The 17,092-nt window shown below is 42.9% G+C and overlaps 1 protein-coding gene across 3 annotated transcripts in view; it reads right to left on the reverse strand.

The window, feature by feature from the left end:
- The window catches only part of myo1b (myosin IB), a 56,281-nt gene that overhangs the window by 18,226 nt on the left and 20,963 nt on the right, over nucleotides 1-17,092 (reverse strand). For all 3 annotated transcript variants that reach the window (XM_031858271.1, XM_031858270.1, XM_031858272.1), the window contains exons 4-11: nucleotides 12,483-12,577; nucleotides 9,528-9,632; nucleotides 8,034-8,080; nucleotides 6,084-6,147; nucleotides 4,031-4,129; nucleotides 2,778-2,881; nucleotides 953-1,100; nucleotides 109-227 (exon numbers count right to left, since the gene is read on the reverse strand). In XM_031858271.1, coding sequence (XP_031714131.1) covers nucleotides 109-227; nucleotides 953-1,100; nucleotides 2,778-2,881; nucleotides 4,031-4,129; nucleotides 6,084-6,147; nucleotides 8,034-8,080; nucleotides 9,528-9,632; nucleotides 12,483-12,577 — 781 coding nt within the window. The remainder of the gene's footprint in view (nucleotides 1-108; nucleotides 228-952; nucleotides 1,101-2,777; nucleotides 2,882-4,030; nucleotides 4,130-6,083; nucleotides 6,148-8,033; nucleotides 8,081-9,527; nucleotides 9,633-12,482; nucleotides 12,578-17,092) is intronic.

The raw sequence follows: 17,092 nt of genomic DNA on the forward strand, positions 1-17,092 counted from the left end.
TGTGTGTGTGTGTGTGTGTGTGTGTGTGTGTGTGTGTGTGTGTGTGTGTGAATTCAAGGAGGGCAGATACACATTGGCACAATACAGATTTGTAACTCTCCCTCTGACCTGGGACACATTCAGGGTAGTGGACACTTTCTCCAGCTTCGCCTCCACTGTGCGGTAGCTGAACGCTCTTTCCAGCACCGACTGCTCGATTCCCAGTAGCTCACACATCTCCTTCAAATCTTTAAAAGGGATAAAAATAAGAGTCAACATAATTGTGACACTTTATTTTATGTCACAGCTACAAAAGCATTATAATTAAGGAACGTTAAAGCCAAACATTAACCTTACCCGTTACAATAATAATAATACTTATTGACTAAATGATTATGGCTCTGATGACACAATAATCACGCTGGTGGAGATGGAAGACTAGTAAAAAGTATATTTTAAATGGGAGCATACAGATGCATGCAATGTGAGTGCAACAAGCCAGTGATTCTTATGAAAAAGATGAGTCATGCCAGTGACATGGAGGGAAATATGCAAATGTATTATTTGCCTAAAGAGAACAGCTGTGGAAATGATGACAAACAGCTTGTGTCATGCAAATCATAAAACACAAATACGCAATAGGTGAGAGAGGACTGAGGAAGAGATCAGAGCAGCCAATAGGGGGCAGTGGCTCGACATCAGGCCAGTATGTCATGATGGTCAAAAGGTGTAAATGTAAAAAATATTCACAATAAATCAGTAGAATCTAAATAAAATGGTCAAATTAATCCAATCATTCAACTTGTCTGACATGTATCTGAACATAAATAAACACCCAGACAGCTTAGTTGTTCATCACTACATCATGATGCCAAATCATTCAAATGAAGTTGGAAATGAGTTATAATAGTATCAGAGATATTTTGAAGTAAGAGAGACTCTTTGCTTCCCCTTTGTCATCTGTCAAACTCACCGTTTTTGTCTTTAATGCGACTCTCATCGGAGCCGTTACAGCGCGACTCTGGCTTGAACTCAATGTTACCGAGCTTCAGCACGGCGGCCACCAGCTCCAGCACCGACTGCACCTCGTCCTCCATGAAGCCCACAATCTGCATGGCATTCTGGAAGTGGTCAAAAAAAGAAGAACGAGTCACAAATCAGCTGTTGTTGAACCTTATTAAGAAACATCGGCACATGGTTGCAAAGGGGAACCAAGCTATAAATGCATTGTAATGACGGTGTGTGTGTGACTGTGCAAACACACCAGTTCTGGAAGGCAGACACATTATTATTGCAGCCTGCAGACAGAATTGTCATTTGATTAATTGGAATAGTCAAATAAGAAAAAAAAGATTGAACAAGGCAGAGCTGCACTCGCCAATAAGCTGTGTCAATCAGATCACCATGTTTTTTTCAATCTCTAATTCAAGAGAAGAGACTGAGGTCTCTATTTTGAGGGACTCCAGGCTAAACTAAGAGTCCATTAGATTTACATAATTCATGGGATGCAAGAAAAGAGGAGACAAGCAAAAAACCCCATTAAACTTATCATCTTCCCATTAAAAACTGCAAATTACCCAATTCAATATTTAAATGTCTTAAAGTGAATCCCAGTGCCAAATATAATACAACTTCCTTTACTGCCGATAAATGTAGCGAAGTGGAAAGTACCATATTTCCCTCTGAGATGTATTTCAGTTGAAGTAAAAAAAAAAGTAGCAGAAAATGGAAATATTCAAGTAAAAGTCCCTCATTATTGTACACAAGTACAGTACTTGAATAAATTTACTTTGTTACGTTCCACCACTGGCTGTGGTACTTAAGTCTTTTCATACGTGTTTATGGGAAGAAATACGTGTTTATGGGCCACCGTTGGCTATATAACCGACAAGAACCCATTGTTTAGTGGGAATGTCCCCTTGCGTTTCCGGTGGTGAAACACAGCTGTATGGGGAATACTGAGAAAACTCCATGCGAGAGGGGATGAGAAGCAGGATGTGAAACGCAAGGAAACATGTAAAGTAGAATCTGACAGAACAGACTGCAAAGGCTCATACAGTAGCTGAGTGGAGCATGCTGGAGCAGGACTGAAAACAATAGAGTGCAGTAGAAAGAGTCTCTTATCGACAACATCCTACAGTATGTGTCACCGCCGGTAAGGATAACAAGTAGTGGCAATGTGCATGCGGGCAAGTTATTGAATGCATGTGCACAGACTTATTTAAATAAAAAGGAAGCAGCTGCCTTGTCTCCTGTGGTTAAAAGTTAAACCCTTTTTGCCATTTATGTAAATGCTGCACATGGAACTGCCCGTGTTTAAATCAATGTAAAACTAGCAGTTCATGTTTTAGTTCACTTTCAAGTTCAGGTTCAGTTCAAAGTTCACCTGGTTTTGCAACATGTGGGAGGGAGTCTGTTGTGAAGGGTTTTCACAATCCAGAAGACGGACTTTTATTATCTACCCGTGCGCAGTGTTCGATTGAGAAATACAGTAAATGAGAAATCACTGCCTCTACCCTCTGTACAGGATTTAGATTATCTCGGCATGATGCAAGGGAAAGTCGGTCCTGAACACCGGAGCGTGCCGCCGCCTGTGATGAGTGCGTGTTCTTGTTTGTCTGTTCTTTTGTGAGAGCCCACTCGAGGTTTAGAGACTGTAATCAGGATTGATTTTAGAAAAAGGGAGATCATTTCTCCCAGCAGTCATTTAGGCTGATTCTGAAAATATCATCTGGGAGAATCTATAATGAGGGTAAAGTGCAATATCATTCAAACAAATATGTGTATGTACTACTCACTCTGACTGTCCGGAAGTTGGCCGCATCATCCAGTCCATTGACCGCAGCAGAGTCCAGGCTCAGGTAGTTGTACTTGCTGAAGTCCCGATCCAGCTTCAGCTTCTCTGTGAAACAAAACGCGTGGTTGCTATTCAAATTGCATTTGTTTCAAGCTGGCTGGCTAAAGGCAATTTAAGTCCTATTTACATGAAATGAACATTACGCAACTACACGCTAGGAGGTGCCTGTTTAAAAAAAGAAATAATCTTGCAATGATTGTTATAAGCTGCATTTTTTTCAAGGACCTTCGAGAAAAGATAATCACTTGACTGTACAAAAAGGTTTCAATGTGACGCCCATGCACTTAATAAATGTGTCCAACCCGCACCAAACAGATTTTCTACACAGTGAATGCTCTTAGAATTACTGCTGTGAACACTATTATGGTAGCTCAAATGGCCTTCTTAAAAGCCCCCCTATTTAGTAGCAGAGAAATATATTCCTCTGATGGGTGCATGCGTCGGATTTCATTAGTGGCTGCATTAACTACAGCTGAATCAGGACCCTCTGGTGTGTGTGTGTGTGGGTGTGTGTGTGTGTGTGTGTGTGTGTGTGTGTGCTAGAGTCAATGATCGTTATTTTGTTCTCCTGCGTTCCGGACATAAAACAATGCCCTCTGTCCACAGAAAAGCAAATAGAGGGAACCGGTTTCTCGGCTGGCCTTTGTTCTCTGTACCGTTTGTTAGGCAGGAAGATTGGGTCATTAATGCATCAGCCATGTGTTGTGTGCAGCTGCAATCCTGCTGAAAAATGTTTATGTAAGAGTGGCATGCTGGTGCTTCCAGATGACAGGGGTGAATAAAAATAGGAAATTCAAATAGGGAAACACAAACTCCATGCTCATGTTAACCATCCCAGTCTGGTGTTTGAATGTAAACAACAGAAGATCCCACCGTGAGTACAGTTTCCTTTGGACAAGACTGCTCAGCTAGCTACTGTGACGTGTGATTCATTAGTTCCTGTGAGCAGATAAGTGCATATTCTGAGATCAGAGGTTATTCCAGGCGATCAGGCTAAATATATCACAACCCCAGTTCGTGCTTCAGGGCGATAAGAAGGGTGCATTTAAGTATTTAAAGCTGCCATTTCTCTCAGATCCAGGAGCACTTTAATCTTCAAGTTAAGTTCCCCCCCCCCCCCCCCCCATCTACACTTTAAAAAAATAAATACATTGATGCTTCCATTTAATGCATTCCAGTGTTTTTAGGACTTACTGAGTGTGTCATCGGAGGCTCCAGACAGGAGCTGATAAAAGACGTGGAAGTTCCTCTCTCCTCGTGGCTGTTTCACCACACGTGACTTCTCCAGCAGATCTTAAAGAGTACGGGACAACAAAAGGAAACAGTGACACATGATGACAAAAAGTTATTTCCCAATAATAGTCCTCACGGGAAAGGTTTCTGTGGTGATTCACCGACGTGTCCTTGAAAAGTAAATAAGGGGCTGATCTGCTGTAGGAAGTACTAAGGATGCCCAGCACCTGTATAGAGGTCAGAGGTCTTCCTGGTTCAAACTTCTGTATATGCAAGTTGCTAAGGTGACCAAGCTAATGTTATGTGTGTGCGCACACCCACACCCACACACACACACACACACACACACTATATCAAACATCAGTGTTTTCTCCCAGGCTGCCGACCAAGTGCAGCAGTACCTGATTAAAAGGGGACCCATCATCTGCTCACCGCATTAGGCTCAGTATGATTTAATTAAAGGCCAACAGCAGAGCTCTGCATCTGAGAATGCTTGAGATCCTCTTCACTGCCAGTCTGGCTGGATAACAGCATCCAATTTGTCTAGTTAAGAACATCTTATTTTAGGAGACTTAAGAGTTTACATTAAACTGACTGAACATAAGGAAAAATATCCATATGAACTGCCATTTTAACACAGTTAAATTTCCAGCCATAAAAAAAAAGAAAAAAAAAAAAAAAAAGAACTGCTTCTGGCTTTGTCAATCTTTGGACAAACTGTGACTCACCGGTCTGTGGGTGCTGAGAGGACAGAAGGGCCAATTTGCACCGACTCTGTGGATACACCAACTAGAGAGCCCTACACAGAGACCCGGGGCTGTCAGAGCTAGCGGTGGGTCAGGCTCAATGTGAATCTGTGGCACCGGGTGGCCATGGATCACATACGTGACTCTATAAGAGCCAGCACATCAATAACGCAACATCCACGACTGAGTGGCTGTCAGCAGCAGCAATACAGAAGCTGTGGTCAAAGACGCAGAGAGGACAAGAACAATACCACCGAGGAGCCACTTCCTTCATTTCTCCTTTTTATTGAACATTTTTAATATGCGTGGTGGCATTTCATTTACTCTTGTGCCGACTCTCTGAAATATTCGCATCCGAAGGGACCTGACGTGACCTTTCATGTCACGTCCAGCCAAACCCTTCAGTCATCCTTTCATTGCTTTTGTTTTGAGCCACAGCTTTCCATTTTCTGTAGTAAAGCATCCTAAGCATGTTTCCTCTCCCTTGGAAATGCAAACACACATTGAAGTAGCAACATGGGAACAATATCCTGTTATGTTTTGACTTTGGCTGACAAAATCTTCTTTCCCCTCTGTCATTAAAGCTATGGAGGATTGGGTTTTCTAAAAGTATAGCTATCTAATCTCAGCTGTAGGAAGCACAGAGGGCTCGACGGATGCCCGTGTAGGGGAAAATAATGAGCCGAGAGGAGAAATCCATCCAGGCTTGCCCTGCTCGAGCATCCTCGTCCATCTGTCTAGCAGGCCAGCCGGCCCTGTCTGAAGCAGTCACATGTCAGTGGCTCTTCTTCACAGACAGTCCCGTGTGCTGGACTAATGCGAGCCAACAGACAGAGGTTCATTTGTGTCTCGGCCATCAGCTCCTCTTTTTGCTTCTGTGACCTCTGGCGGAGAAGTCAGCGCCGACGCAACAATGTGAACAGAAGCAAGATAAGAGAGAAAAGAGCCGAGGAGCGAGAGGGTGGAGGTGAGCGTCCTGTTCGGTTTCAATACAGCTTTCCCAATTCTAAAGCTTTTGTGTAACTGTACCTCAACAATTTCAAAACTTGAATGGCCTCCGAGACTACTTTTGAAGATAAAAACAGAGTTGTATGTTTGATGGTACGGTTTAACTAGGAGGGAGACATCAGTGTCAGGTTGATAAGAAAATGACAAGAAGAAGATAAAATAATGGCTACTATGATACAAGATTAAGATTAAATATGGCGTGTACAATTTTACGGATATTTCTTTTACTTTAAGCACATCGTCGAGTCAATACTACTCACAGTTGCTGATGACTCCACCCAGAGGATCTCCTTTGAAGTCAAACTCAATGTCCATGTACTTTCCCTGTGGATGAGAGCACAACGTTTAGAACATACAGCAGGTAGAATTGAACTTTAATATACACTGTGAGCTGGGTCCAAAACTCAGCACCAGCTGCCAATCATAAACTGTTATGAAATAACCGTGCAGAGGGAAAGCCCCCCCACCATGCCATGTTCTTTCTACTGGAGGACTAAAACAAAGAATTGCAGGTCGTCTCTTTCCTTCGATCTGAAACTTGGATGCTAGAACACAGAGTCCTGTGTGTTTACCCCCCCCGCCCCCCCGCCCCTCTGATGTATTAATAGCAGACCGGTCCTCAGAGCAGGCCAAGCTTTACTGGTGAGCGGGCTCCAGCCAATCTCAATAAGCTTGCTGCACTCAGCGAAATGAAGTGACACTTTGATTCACAGGTCTCTGATACACTGATTGAGCTCTGATGAACTGGCATCTAGCGCGGAGGCCTGAGGTCCTTGTCTAGAGGTTTATACCAAGATTACCTAAATATAAACAGAAGGGGCGTAATCCTTTATAAAGCTGAACTCCCGGTTACAACTGCAAGGCCAGGCCTGAGTTTGTATGTACCAATATAGGTAGGTGTGAAACAGTGTGAAAAGGAAACCTAAAATTGGGATTGGAACTATACATTGGCAGTTAGCCTGCTCTACCTAGCCGGTATAACAAGATTCCATTCAATCAAACAGGCAAAAACCCAACACCCAGTGTAATGGTGTTGGGTTTCCAGCTAAACAAACATTCATGTTAGAAAAATGAACATGAACACAAGTGGTGGTGTGTGATAGGGGTAATCTGATGCAATGTCATGAGGGAGGAACCTGAAGCAGGCTGAAGCTGCTGGATCGAGCCTCCCTGAAAATAACGAGCCAGACAGTGTGAGAATGACCTCCTTGGCAAACAAAAAGCAAAACACGCCCAAAACTCCCGTCTCCTTTCATTCTGCCACTGCCTGGAAATAAATCCTCTCCTGGATCAGCCTATGGACTGAAACATTATCATGATGCTATCTCTGCCATAGAGATAAGCATCTTATTTATTCAGCTTCCTCATTTTGCAACCTCAGCAGGTCACGAGGAATCGATCAGTCGATTTATAAAACACGTGGAGATGTTATAGTGAGAGACGAGCAGAAAATAAATATGTGCAACCTTATGAAAGTTTGGACTGCACTCCGCAGCTGATGAACAGCAGTGTACGTGAAAAGCCTTGTTCTGTGTATGTAAAGATATGCTAGTGAAATACATCAAGGGTGCAAGGCCTGCTGTTACTGAAGCAGTGCCTGGGCAGGTACAGATCCAATGCACTGTATTGTCTTCACATGATGTGGGAAAGACATTAGAACATACATGGGACAAAATCCCCTTAAAAAGGACGTTACTCTTTGATTTGTTGCTTTGAAACACGTACCAACATGAATCACTTGAGGATATGAGTCGACAGAAAACATCAGCCTGCAGGTCTTTTCTTAAACTATCAAGCCGTTATACAAAGGCTGTTGTGTCTAGACAGAATTACTGTGAGAACTGATTCAACTCCACCAATTGAAGGAAAGAGGAAAATAAGATACCACACCATTGTAGATCTCTACAAGATGTTCAATTTAGTGAAAGCCAGACTGACGCAAGCACATGAATGAGACATTCACTGTGTAAAGAAATTAAAAGAAACAGAGAGAGGGACACAGCAGTAGGGAATTAAGAAATATGTTGAGGCTTATTTTTGAAGGGAAGAGAAAAACGTAGATGAAAGTGGCGGATGATGCATAGCTTGAATAAAGTCTGAATGAAAACATCCAAGCTGTGCATAATGTTTACCAAATGAGGACTCATTCAAGAAGCAAACATCCAATTAAACGAAACCAGTTGTTTATCAGTTCAGTATCAGATACTTACAAATCTGGAAGAGTTGTCATTCCTCACTGTTTTGGCATTTCCAAAGGCTGAAAATCATAAATGGGACAGGATGAAAACATTGCAAACAATGCATAATTCATGCTAATCCATCTGAAATAACGTTATTGCAAAATAATATCAAAACAAACCAAAGCTTGTTGACAAATATGCTAAACATATCAATGATCCTTAACATTGTGCCTCACTCCAGCTAGCTGTCAATCATCTAAGGGGTCTGGATGTCAAAGCTGTTTTTACTGATGAAGCCCCATAATGCTGCGTGGATTAGGCAAAGCACCGCGGCTTTCCAGGCTTAGGAGCAGCTGAACTTTGCCATCGCACCACATTCAAGTCAAAATGCTTCAATGTGTGCCATAAACAAACAACAACAAACATAATGTTTAAACACAGCGTTGCCCCATATGGGTGTTTAAGTGTGATCATAAAAAAAAAAATTGCATCGCAAACGTGTGCACATCTACGCCTCACATTGCGTGCATAAATGAGCCTTTTAGAACAGTATTTTTCAATCCAGAGCACTTTCAAATTGCTTCTGGCCACATTTCTACATTAAAATGCTATTTATGGGTCATGCATCACAGCGCCATTAGCGTATCAGCTTGATAGCTGACACTCGGCTGATTAATGTGCGTTTTTCTGTTGGTTGGTTAACAACGAAAGAAAATAATAAAAGGTTCTGAAAGAAAGCGAAGCAGAGAGACGCAGAGAGCGAGCATGACACGGGCACATTGTGTGGAGCACGATAACTGTGCTCCCCCTCTCCCTTTATTTCGGTGCGAGGGCAATTAGATTGGTGGGAGCTAAACTCTTGCAGATGTGCAGGTTTTTCAGCAGCCAACCCCGGGTATACAGCTTCATTATTCATGGTCATTTCCTGTCCACTGCCCCCAATTAAAGTACAGCTGTTTCTGTGCCAGCACTGAGCTGTGAGATTGAGACAGTATGTGTGTGTGTGTGTGTGTGTGTGTGTGTGGGTGGTGTACAGGGGAGAAGTACAGGAATAAAAAGTGTGTGTTACACAGTATTTACACAACTCTGAAAGTTATTGTGCTGATCAGCTCACTTGTCTGTGACAGTACAATTCCTGTGTGTATGCGTTTGTCGATGTGTACGTGCCAAATCTAAAAGTGTTGCAGTTGCTGTGTGACTTATTGTGTTCGTTAGCCAATAGTCAGGAGTTTTTGTGGTGATGACATGTATTTTTCTGGTTGTTACGCGTTACAAAACCAGGCAAAAATATCAAAGATTCTCATAAAACTCTATGCAGGGTGGGTGACAGGTCGCTGAGGGTTGCAAATTTACAATGTAAGACAATTCATGTCTTCCAAATTTTGGCAAAAGAAGCTGCACTTTGAGGAGCCTTTGAAAGGAGACAGCATTGTCAACCTGTTAACACAGACTCGGTCCCCAAATGTGAGCTCCAGACGATCCAGCCCCCTTGGATTAGCTTGAGTGTGAATGATGCTCACTCACCCTCCAGCACGGGATTGGACTGCAGCAGCTGTTCCTTGACCTTATTCACCTCCTGGCCCTTCCCACACACCGCTGCCACATATGACATCACCAGCTTACTGGCCTCTGGAACACAAACATGCAGACACAACAAATATTAGGTCAAAAGCCTTTGCTAGACATGACGAGAGGTTGCCCACCCGTCTCACCATTCCCTTTAAAATTCCCCTTACCTCATCCCTCCTGACACCCATCAGGGCAGGGTGTGGGTCATTAGTCTGGGGTACAGAGAAGAGGAGGAGGCCTCATAACGGAGACCCAGTTTGATTAGTCAGACGGTGACTATCATTGCATCAGGTTATCATCATTCAAATGACTGCACTGAAGAAGTGTGACTTCATTTGGATCGACAGAGATGATCCCCTTTCATCCACTTCTCGTGTAAGAGCTGAAGCTCATCTGAAAGAGTCAACTGTGAGTGCAGTGTGTTCCCAAAAAATATTTTCTGGATGGATGAAAATCTCGACAAGGGCTCAAAAGGCATCTTTGGCTTGTCTGAAACAAGTGACATGCCTTGTAGGATGACTGCTGGCATCAGGATCATCTCTCCTGTCCAGTGAGATGACAGTGACCTAGAACTGATGATGTGCATGTTGTGCCAAGCAGGGATAGAAAAGAGCTTGACGGTAGTCGCTGTTACAGACTGCTGCTGAAGAGCCTGGCATACAAACGGCTCCAGATACGCTCGTACGGGAAGGTGTGCATAAAAAAAAAGAAAAGGAAATTCGGAGATCAAGAGCCCCCGCTCTGCTGAGTAACGAGGTACACACGGCTTCATCTTCGCATTTTTTTTTATGTCTCAGGGAAGCAAAATAAACTTCCTCAGTCATCTCTCGCAGGAAAAAAACAACAACAATGTTATGTCTCCTGTACGCCATTGCTGGCATCTGATAATAATGTTCGTCACAGCTCCTTGCTCATACGGGAGCCACAGCAAGACAGAGCGCAAGAAACAGACATAAAAGTCAATGACCCATATCGACGGGGTATGCACGTTTTTGATGGTCTTATTCCACTACAAAGCTCCGAGGCCGATGCGATTACTGAAATCCAAATTTATCTCCTAGACATGGCTGAACAGCTTCTTGGAGTGGGGTTTTTAATATCCATGAGAGCTTGAGAGAACCCAAATAAAGGCTAGTGCAAAACACGATCTGTCATACTTTACTGTGCCTTCCACTGCCTCTGTTATTATTGTATCACTGCATTAACCTACTGAAATCATTATTATTATCGTGTGTGACTGACAATCTCACATTGTTGACAGTGGCTCTGTGGATCCTAATGTTTGCTGCCAAAGTGCTACGGGGGAAAGTTACGTTGTTAAATATGAGCTCCAGCCAGAGATCAATGTGCAAATAGATCAAAGCCATCAACACCATGAAAACGCTGCGTGCGTCACATTATAAATACAGGAAATGGATATGGCATCAGTGCACAAAGAAATAAAGGTAGGGCTGGGCGATGAATTAAAATGCCAGTAAGGAAGGGACAGCCATACATGCATAAAGAGCCATAACTCTGATGGAACTTTTGCTGTGTAATATTCAGGTCTTAAGTAAATATTCCAACAAAATAAATGCTGTGATACTTAATGTGGCTCTCAATATTTTTTTCAGTATTTCTCCCCCCTTGATTAAAGCCACATGGCCAGTTTGAATTGAAACCAAATGGATGCTGTGATTACAAGTTACTCCTACACTTAAAGTCTGTCGCACACATGCAGATCCAGTGTGTGAGTTTGAAGCAAACAATGAGTGACAACAAGTGCAAGGGTCACATTTTTAAATTCTAAGTATGACTGTATGTCTGTGTCTTTACTGTACAGGAATGCATTTTAGTAATAAAGTGCGACTTCCTTCCTACAGTTTGTACTCAATATGTATTTTACCTGCACCACATCACTGCCAACAGGAGACCAGGAAATTCCATTCCTCTTGGCTTTCTGTAAGGTACGCGAGACTGCTCCCGACCCCCCCAACATGGCCACACTATTATGACACCAACTAGATAAAGGACCGGGGATGTGAACACAGCGTCCTCTAACATCAGTAGGCTCCATATTTCTAGTCTGATGCGCTGTCAGACATGAGTGTGTCATGCAAATCAGGAACCCATCTGCAATGCTGCTTGTCTACTTTGATTTGTCTACCTCCATCATTTAACACCCTAGCCGTATACAGGTCATCAAAGAGGTAGTCACGTTTCATGTGCCAACATGACGTTCTCAAAAAAAACTTGCATCAAGCTGCTTTTTGAAAAAAAAAAAAAAAAAAAAAGTACATCTGATCCAAATCTGCTCTGTGGCTTTAAACATAAGCACCCTTATCTTACAGCTGCCTTTACAAATACGGTTTGACTACACTTACAACAAATGTTTGTTCAGCACTACAAACAAGAGGGGCCGAACAAACGAGAAGGCCTGATGGTACATTTTTAACTGTCCTGGGGTCTATTAGCTAAGATTCTCTGTTCTTGGATGCTTTAAAAGCGCGTTTTTACTTTCTTCGGATAAACTCGTGCAGTGCCCGTTTAGAACGGGCCGATTGCTCGTCCTCTGGTAGCTCGTCCTCTGGTAGGGCTGCTTGTTGATTTCTCGAGAACTGCTCATCCAAATAACTTGACTCAGCGCTTCTTTGGGTCCCTCTCCCGAACACCACACCCACACTCTCACTCTCAGATGATAGACTACGCACTCAGAGACATTGGATGGTGGTATGCATCTTTAAAATTGGTTTTTAAATGTGATCCGGCTGCAACGCGGCCACTCTAGACGATGCCTGTGATTCCACCAGACGTGTTGCAGCACATTTCAGTGCCAAGTGTCCCAGAAATGACTCCCTGCTCTGCTTCGTGGGGGCGCTTGACGAGTGCACAGACGTTAAGATAAAAAGGAGTTATCTTCTAGCAACATACCGGTTTTCCCAGCCCCACTCTCCCCTGTGATGAGGATGCACTGGTCCTTGTCCTGGTCCCTCAGTGAACGGTAGGCCTCATCTGCCAAAGCATAGCTGGAAGACAAAAGGTACAAAGTCATAAGCTTTCACAGTACTTTATATTACATGCCCTCAGCTTACATAACATCCTTATTTTCAAAAGTATTTTCCAGGATATTTTGGGAAAGATACTGGGGTGAAAGAAGTTCAGAGTAATAATAAAGTACAGTGCCAGGCCGCATGGCGTCCATCCTAATCAATAGCACGCGGCTTCATTGGAAATTAGGTTGCATCTGTAGAACAGCCCCAGGACTGGAGTGACTTGCAGCTTTATTTAGCTACACCGGCTGGTTCACATTTGTGATTTGGCTTTGATAATTGTAATATCGTCCAACTCAAAAACTAATGCTGCTAAAGCTCCTGCATCCAAATGCAAACAAGAACAGAGACATGCTTAAAAGCCTTTTTTTACCTCCTTAAGTGACAGTTAAAACAATTAGTTTACATAAACGTGGGAATTTTTCCTGCATGCCATTTAAAAAAGAATCCGCTTTGTGCGCTTTCAGGCGTTTGATTAATGCAATCACTCACTGTAAAATAACCCTTGGTGGATTAGTGAATGATAAAAGTAGAGTGCCTATTATAAAGTGAAGCCTATTGTCGTACATTCCAGGACAGTGATACAATGGGAAAGTGGGACCGATTACTGCAGTTTCACCCCCTCTCAATTCCAGAACAATGTATTATTTGTTCTCTTTATTCAGACAATCCTTTATGGTTGGAGGGAAGGGTGTGGATGATGTGAGGGCCATATCACAATGACACTTTTTTTTTAATCTTGTGTGGCACAGTGGTCTGTAATTTCATTGAGATACACACAAAGAAGGAACATTAAAGGGTTTTACAGCTTCCATTTGGCAAGCAAACAGTCATGTACAGTACTGCGAGGAGTGTCTTCCAACTTTCTCCTCCAGCAGGACACGAGACTGCAAATTAACTCACTTCCCCTCCTGTACACCCCCCACTGTACTTTGGCATTACTCAGGATTTTTTTTCCAAAGCCATGCCTGGTAAAAGCTGCAATTATGCCATTAAAAAATTGAGTTAGTTTGAGACACGGTAAAGTGGAGTTGGAATAATGCATCATCTAAGACAAGCTCATCATCATGATGAGCTCCGTCAGGTTTAAAAGAAAGTTTCTTTGAGTCGGACTGACCTGGTGGACCATCACAGAGGGGAAGCAGGAGACTAAAAAGGTATTTGGGAGACTCTGCCCTGCTGAAGTGCCCCTGAGCAAGATGATGAATCCCTACCAGAGGTGGTGCCAAGCCATTGTTTCACAAGTCACAAGTCTTTGCACTCGAGTCCCAAGTCCTAAACTTTCATAAAGCACTCTTCACCAAATGCAATTGTATTTTTAACAACAACTGCCGCTCAGTTACGCAACAGTAGCTCTTAATGGCATTCTCCTGCAACTTGACTGGATGCTGTCAGATTGGTTCAAACAAAGAGGTTCTGGGGAATTAAAGGCAAAGGGCTCAAGTCAAAGGGAAATCACGAGTCATTGGTGTTAACGTTCAAGTTGGGTTGCAAAGTATTTTTATTTCGTCAATTAGTCTTTATTACATTTGTGACTTGAGTCGACACCTCTGATATCAACCATCTCTACAGGAGGGTTACGGCTTAATACAAGTCAAAGCTAGTGGCTTCAAAACCTTCACCAAAGTAATCTCCCAACTTTTTAAATATCAAGCTAGATCAACAGTTTTAAGCATCATGTTTTACATTAAGTACAAGGTAAATATAGCTTGAGGTAATTTTGGAGGAATGCATCAAAATAGTCTCTCCCCAGTGTCTAATCGGGTCTAATCCCTTGCCTGGGGGGTGGGGGCACTCCAAGTCTCCCAGGTCCATTAATCGAGTATTTATATGGGAGTGCTAGACATGAGCGTAGGAAAGAATGTCTGACATTTACAGATGTTGACAGGGGTTTTAATACAACACCAACAATGGGTTGTACCTGGGTCTGAAATGGGATGCTGAACTCAGAGCATGGTTGCTGTGGTTAGATTTACTTGTAGAGGCAAAGCTCTTGTCAGATTCAAGCACACTGCATATCAAAATGTAGCATGGCACCAGGCTAAAAAACTGGTTAGACAAGGTTCAAAGCAATTTCTAAGAGAGCTGTTCAGGCTGCATTTGAGTCTGCATGCTGAACTGCAATGTGGTATCACTCTGCAATGCATTATCTAGTCCAAATATATCCACAAATACACCAAGACATGGAAAAAGAAGCTAACGTCTGAAAAAAGAAGAAAATCTAATTTGGGGTACAGCAACTAAATGCATTAGTGGACTCAGAGCGGTTAGAAGCAGAACTTGAAGCGTATAATCACACACTGAACTAACACTGACCTCCAATTCGAAAAGTAGCTGATTGCTGGTAAGAAACCATGACAGAGAGGTTGCCCAGAGATGGACAGCCAGATGAATGCATTCCAGGCCACAATACAAAGTTAAAGCTCAGGCGGGCTAATGGAGCTTAGGGTTCTGCACCATCACACATCATTTGGGACCAGAGCCCATGGAGCCCGGCAACCAGTCCTCTCCCTCGTCAGGCCCCAGTGGGGGCTGTCAACCAACAAACCCTCAGGAAAAGGGGTACGCTAGTGCAGAAGCAACTTCCTTTGAGTCAAGCTGCTGTAGTGAGTCAATAGGCTTGTGAAATTACTCAAAACACTGTAGATGCTACGGCGCACTATTTTTTACAGGAATTACATTATGACAGTTTTGCAAGTATACAACCTTCATGGTTTAAAATGTCATAGGAGAGTTATCATTGAGGTTGTTTGCAGCTGAAGGTGTCCTGTAAACAGTTTTACAGCGGTTTATTGTATAAATGGTAAATGCTAGTTGGGACCAAGTGCATTTTCTTAGTTGCAGTACCGCAGTTGGCCACTGGAGCCGACTGCGCCATATCCACCTCTTAATACATCTGAAGTGTACGCACAGGTGAAGCAAAACATATCCCTGCCAACTGTGCAGGGCAGTAACATTGATAGATTTGTATTGCATGGAAATAATGCAATGTCACACTGTTTAACTGATCATCATTAGCCAAGAAACTACCCCAGCAACATGCAGGGAAGAAGACAGCTAAACAATGTTAATACGGACGTCAACAATGCAAGTTTACAAAATAAATCTGCATTGCAAAAGTTTATAAGAACTGCATTCAACACACTTTTTGGGGATTTGTTCTGGTGAGAAATACTGAATGTAAAATGAACTTTACAGGGAACCTTAAATGTAAAATTTTAGAGCTCTCAGTTGTTTTTTTGGGTCTGGCACAAGCCTCTCACTCACAAATCCCCACCCACACAATCTGTAATCACAGCCCAGCCCCTACCCTCTCCTGTACTCCGAGTTTCTATGGATGAGACTTGCCACAGGACATCACGTCACTGTTGAAAAGGGCAGCACAGCGCAGCAGATGTCTGCTTTGTGAAAACACTCCTTTTGCCTGACCTCATCCTGACAATGAGCAGATCATCACACATCAATTATGTCGCCCCCAGAGCAGGCCAGTGGGAGGGGCAGTGTACCAGGGGAAGGTGAGGGGTGTAAAATAGGAGTGGGAGGTCCTTTACATGCAGAGCTAGTCATATGAATATGAATGGCCACCACATAATCACAATATGAATAGAAGTCAAGTGAAGCGAGGGGCCACACCCAAAATTTTGCATATCCAGATTATATAAATGTTTGAATTTGAATGAACATTTAAAAGAAAAAAAAAAAAAAAAAATACAAGCCACAACTGACCTCTCACAAGATACTAATCTGTATTTTGTATTCCCACATACAAAAGCAAGAAAAACAGGGCAGAATTTGAATTAATGCTCATCCCTGCGGCTGCAACAGTGTGCTATCATTAAGACCATGAAAGCAGTGAACAGAAACAGGCTGAACCACATCACAAAACATGGAAGTCAAAATGATGATGAAGCACCAAGGTCACCATCAAAGGCAGAGGAAGCAGTGAGTGAGGCACTGAAATCCCAAAGGCCTCCCAGATCCGTGTGTGTGTGTTGGGGGGGGTTACGCTGGGAAGAGGGCCTTGGACCATAAGTGCCACTTGGCACCTCCCCTTCACATCTGCCTCGAGCTGTAATTTGGACATGCACGTGGCAGTGGTGAACACAAAGCCACACTGGCATGAGGTAAGCAGTAGAAAATAACCTAGTCAGTTCTTTCTGCACATTTTAAAGTAGTCATTTATAGATGCTAATGCAGCTGTAATATATGGGCTGGAGCGCAGACCAGCCAGCTACTGGGAGAGGACAGGACTTTTGCAAACAATAATAATAATAATAATAATAATAATAATAATCTTCTCTCTCTCCCTCTCTCTCTCTCTCTCTCTCTCCCTCTCTCTCAGAGCCATGTCTTCATATTGACATGCAGCACATTTAAATAGGCTTTTCAAAGTAAAACTTTGTTCATATTCCAGGCCTAAAAATGGATAAACCTGTTCAGTACTTTGATGCTAAATCCAGTTTCTATTACGTGTTTGTATGTGGGAATGGG

This window comes from Anarrhichthys ocellatus, unplaced genomic scaffold, assembly GCF_004355925.1.
Source record: "Anarrhichthys ocellatus isolate YVR2014 unplaced genomic scaffold, GSC_Weel_1.0 scaffold20, whole genome shotgun sequence".
NCBI classification, from domain to species: domain Eukaryota; kingdom Metazoa; phylum Chordata; class Actinopteri; order Perciformes; family Anarhichadidae; genus Anarrhichthys; species Anarrhichthys ocellatus.